Source organism: Solenopsis invicta, chromosome 1, assembly GCF_016802725.1.
Source record: "Solenopsis invicta isolate M01_SB chromosome 1, UNIL_Sinv_3.0, whole genome shotgun sequence".
NCBI lineage: Eukaryota > Metazoa > Arthropoda > Insecta > Hymenoptera > Formicidae > Solenopsis > Solenopsis invicta.
The window spans coordinates 8,059,126-8,063,935 of NC_052664.1; the positions used below are offsets into that span (position 1 = coordinate 8,059,126).

Genomic DNA, 4,810 nt, shown 5'->3' on the forward strand with positions numbered 1-4,810 from the left:
TACTTTATAAATCTAGTGACTTTAACTGGTGCGCACTGAGTGCGCCCGCTTCTAGTGTGTTGTATTCGGTTGGCGTGCACTCCACTGGTTTAGAAACTATAGGCCTGCATTTGCGCACACTCTCACACAGATCATATAAGTAAATAGATAAACAACTCCCATAGTTTGCTGTGGAATAGTGTTTTCATCGCCACCTAGGCGAATATACGTAAACGATTACTAATATTCAATATGGACGACCTCTAATACAATATATTTATTAGTACTAGTAAAATTTAAAAAAATAACAAAAGTTGCAACTATAAAGTTATAAACTGAAAAATAAATTATTACATTGGTCATATAATTAGTTTAATTAAAGTATGATAAAAGCATTATAGCTATTATTAAATTATAAACTTAATAATTGCAACTTTAATAAGAGTATATGAATAAAATAAATTTTGAGAAACATTACTATAAATATTTAATATATTGTATTTGATATATTGTCAAAATATTTACATTTTTTTTATAAATCACTTTTGCTTCTTTTTATAATGTTCAATAGCTTGCTGAAATATAATATTTGTAGAAACATATCGAGTGTCACGACCAGATAAAATTCTATTGACTATTTTACAAAATGTATATAAAAATAGTTTTGTAATTTTTTGTATTACAACATGTTTTAATTCTTCTTTATGTTTATTACAACGTATAAAATCTAAACTTAATTTATCGTTTAAAAGTGTATATAACAAAGTAGAAATATTTCTGCGAAATAATAAAGAAATATTTTTATTTAAAATAGAATCGGCTTTAATAAATGCGTGTTTGAAAAAAGTCATTGATGGATAAGTTAAAGAAGGTTTCTCTCGTACATATTCTCTATGAACTAGTTGCACATATTCTTCAGATGTTATATCTGTTGTTAGAAGACTCTGTTTACACTCTAAACAATTTTTAAACTGTTTCAAAGATAAAATCTTTTTTGCAATCCAACCAGAAACATACATTTGACTATTATTTTTATGTGATGAGATGTTATGTATTATTGTGTTATTTTGGAATGCTACAGAGTCTTCTTCAACTATTTGTTCTGATGCATTATTTACATGAGAAACGTTTTTCACAAATTGTTTTAAATTAAATAATAAATTACCGTCATTTTTATCTTCGCAGTTAGAGCCCATAGACCGTTTTGATGTTAAATTATTAATTAATAATGTTTTGTATGATCCACAAAATTGGCTACACGAAGGATTAATATTTCTACGTCCGTGACTACGAATCATATCAAAACAGTTTTCTAGTGGATCTTGATTAATATTTTTAAAAATTTTATACCTGCGTTATCAACTATTTTCCATATGTTCTGAAATCCACGTAGAGTAAAAATCCAATTTTTTAATGACGGTATGCACTTAACTGGTTGCTTAGTATTCGGATCTACATATCGCATGTCGGACAATAATTTAGTAGCATGTGGCCAAAAATCATGGTGTTTGCTATTTTTTGTTACCGCAACACGTAAAGGAGTCTCTGGATGCAAAGTATGAGCGTTCACGGAATCAAAAACTTTGTTGAAAAAATCTAACACTATTGCTGTGTCATATCCTGCCTTTGGTATTTGTAGTGGACCAATCTGTGTCTCGATAAATCCTCCTGCAAAGTAAATAAATAAATAAATAAACACACACACACACACACACAATGCAAAATTAAAGAAAGTTATAACTATTACTTATCAAATTACCTTTGATTTTGCTGTTGTATTCAATATATGCTGATAATCTTGCACTAAAAATTTGAGCAGCACATTTAACTTTCATCTTTTTTATTTTTGACCTAATAACATGTTCATCGGTTAATTTTGGCAATTGACGATTTAATGTATTTGTGTAAATATCCATTTTATATGCCTGATCAATGATGTCCCATGATGCAAACTGTCGTTCCTTTTTTCCTGAATTAGTGGCATTAATTTCCAAATTTTTAAGTAATAAATTATTACAGATTCCTTTTAAAAGATGCGGTGGATCATAGATAGGTACAATATTTTGCCCAAAAAGTTCAATAAAACCTCCTTCAAAAAAATTAAAAATTACTTTATATTTCTATTATATGTCTAATATATATTAATTAAAACAGAATACTTACGATATTCTTGACCTTTTTGTATACATTTACTTCTTGAATCCTCGAGAAGTTTCTTAATGGATGTCATATTTGGTCCCCCTTGGTCGCATACAGTTGCAATTATTGTCAAACCAGCTTCAGATAATTCTTTTATAATTTCTTTTATGCATCTAATTAACTGTGCAGATTTTGTTTGACTTTTGCAGAAGTTGTAAGATAATGGAAATTTCTATCCTTTCAAAATTCCTCTTACCATAAAAACCAAAACATGATCGGCTATCAGTGATGTACGTCTATGTCCCCAATCTTCAAAACCAATTATTCTGTCATTCAATTGGTCATACTGCAAATTGGCTTCTAATGACATCTCGTCCCACATTAATATACATAATTTGTCTGTTTCATTTTTCATTTGTGCTATATGTTGCCGAAGATGCTCAAAAATAAATTTATTAATTCCTGGTTGCAAAGAAATTGTTCGTAGCAAACATTTTAGAGTTGTAGCACTTGGTAAAACAAATAATTTTGATAATAATTTATAACAAGATCCAGATTGTTTATACAGCGACAATGCTAAAATTTTTTCGTCAAGTGTAAATCTTCCCTATATATAACAAAATAGCACACAGAAATAATAATAATAATATATAATAATATAATAATAATATATAATATAATATAAAAGAAATATTTACAAATCACACTATTTACAAATGCAAATTTACATTATTGCATGTTTCTGAATCAAAATATATATTACTGAAATATTGTGAACTACGTTCAGGACATATTGATTCTAATGAAGATTTTAATTCATTAAATAATGTTTTGAAATGTACCTTTGGAGCATATTTTGTATTTCGTAATTGCATATTGAAAAATAATCTTTGCGTTGGAGTTAAACTGTTAAACTTTTTACAAAATTGAGTATTTGATAACTTTTTTGCATCTTTAATGTTTTATAATTTATTATTTGTCTTTTCATTCGGTTTCTTTCCTTCGCTAATGTTACAGCTTTCTTATATATTTTTTGTGCTTTTGGTGGTAAATGACGTTGTCTTGTAACAGATCCAAGTATATTTCTTGATATTCGTGATGGACTATTAACCTTATTTGTGATATTATTTTGATCGTTTTGCATATTTGTTTCTGCACATATAAAATTACTTGTGGAAGGTCCAGGTTCATTACTGGTTTGAGATTGTAAATGTAATTCAGTATTTGTTTTACATTGTGAATGCAACTGTATGTCAATTGTATCATTTATTTCTGTATTACTGGTTTGAGATTGTAAATGTAATTCAGTATTTGTTTCAGATTGTGAATGCAACTGTATGTCAGTTGTATCATTTATTTCTGTATTTGCATCATTTGTCTCTCTATTTGCATCATTTATTTCTGTACTATCTGTAACTGTCTGCGTATTATATGTATTTACACTAGGTACTGCATTATGTTTCAGTCTTCGACGATTTTGAGTATAAATATAATCTTCAGGTAAAAAATGCAAGTGACATATTCTATATTTTCTTAATTCTTCTGATGAGATATTTAAAATTATACTATTATTTACAGCTTCTTTCCACTTTTCTGATAATATTGGACTCTTTGGGAAAAAATGACCAGGAGTCCTTGAATTTGATTTACAGCCTGGTACAATGCAGATCCATTCAACTTTTACCATCATTAAAATTAAGAACTGCAAAGCAAAAGTAAAAAAAAATTAAAAATCTAAATGCATTTTGTTGTTAGTATAATGCATTATGCATAAAATAGAGTGTGTGTATGTGTATTTTTATTGTTTCTAACAATTAATGTAGTGCATACAGAGTATTATCCTGTATAATTTCATTTACATAAATTAATAAGTTATTTATTAACTTATTAATTGTTAACTAATTAACATTAATAGTAATTTATTCCAACAAAAACTTTACACATCGTTGGAACAACGTATAAATGTTCACAGAGTGATGTTAGAAAATCAACATTTTATATACTTAATCTAGACATTTACATGTTATACAACGTTGTAATGTTGTTTTAATGTTGAACAAATATTCACATAACGTTATGTAAATCACAGTGTGTAAAGTTTTTGTTCTGTACGGATTAGTTATTATTAATTATATGTTTAAATCTATCTAATTTACCGGTAATTTCACAGTCGATGTCTTTAATGCAGCTACGTTCACTCGCTGACGAACATATTGAACTTAATCCACTTAATCGAGTGATAATTTTATTTTTATATTAAATAGATAATATAACCTATAACAGATACGTTAATTGTCACTTTACTTATATGATCTGTGATTGTCACACGGCTATAGATTATCTAAGATGGCCGTTAAAGATCTACCGCCACCTGGGCGAATATACGAGAATGAACTAACGCGGTCTGAAACTTCATATAGGCTGTGTTCCGTTTTTACTGGCAGTACTGAAAATTTATAGTTCACGTCACATATACTATACATTTTCAGTACTGGCAGTTAATATCGGAACACAGCCATAGGAGTTGACCACGCATGCGCTCACACCACCGCGTTAGCCAATCCCGCCGCGCCCCGCGACTCCCCGACCCTACGGGCACAGTTCTACTTATGTGGTACGGGCAAGCAGCCCGCATAACTCACTAGTCTAGCCGAAACTTGTAAATAGATAGTTCTTGCATTTAGATGTAAAC

General features: G+C 29.0%; 1 protein-coding gene across 3 annotated transcripts; it reads right to left on the bottom strand.

Annotated features, from left to right (window-relative positions):
* Positions 1-457: 457 nt before the first annotated feature.
* LOC105207257 lies at positions 458-4,494 on the bottom strand. Of its 3 annotated transcripts, none has more exons than XM_039446793.1 (7): positions 4,275-4,492; positions 2,961-3,820; positions 2,375-2,725; positions 2,143-2,299; positions 1,905-2,068; positions 1,739-1,814; positions 458-1,647 (listed from the first exon to the last, which is right to left on the bottom strand). In XM_039446793.1, exons 2-7 carry the CDS (start codon positions 2,991-2,993, stop codon positions 1,292-1,294), a joined length of 1,137 nt encoding a protein of 378 aa, XP_039302727.1. In that variant the 5' UTR covers positions 2,994-3,820; positions 4,275-4,492; the 3' UTR covers positions 458-1,291. The 3 variants fall into 3 exon arrangements, 2 of the variants coding, with proteins under 2 accessions (XP_039302727.1, XP_039302725.1); XR_005574317.1 differs by having other exon boundaries at positions 1,562-1,647; positions 1,739-1,830; positions 4,275-4,494; XM_039446791.1 differs by having other exon boundaries at positions 462-1,647; positions 1,739-2,068.
* Positions 4,495-4,810: the final 316 nt, after the last annotated feature.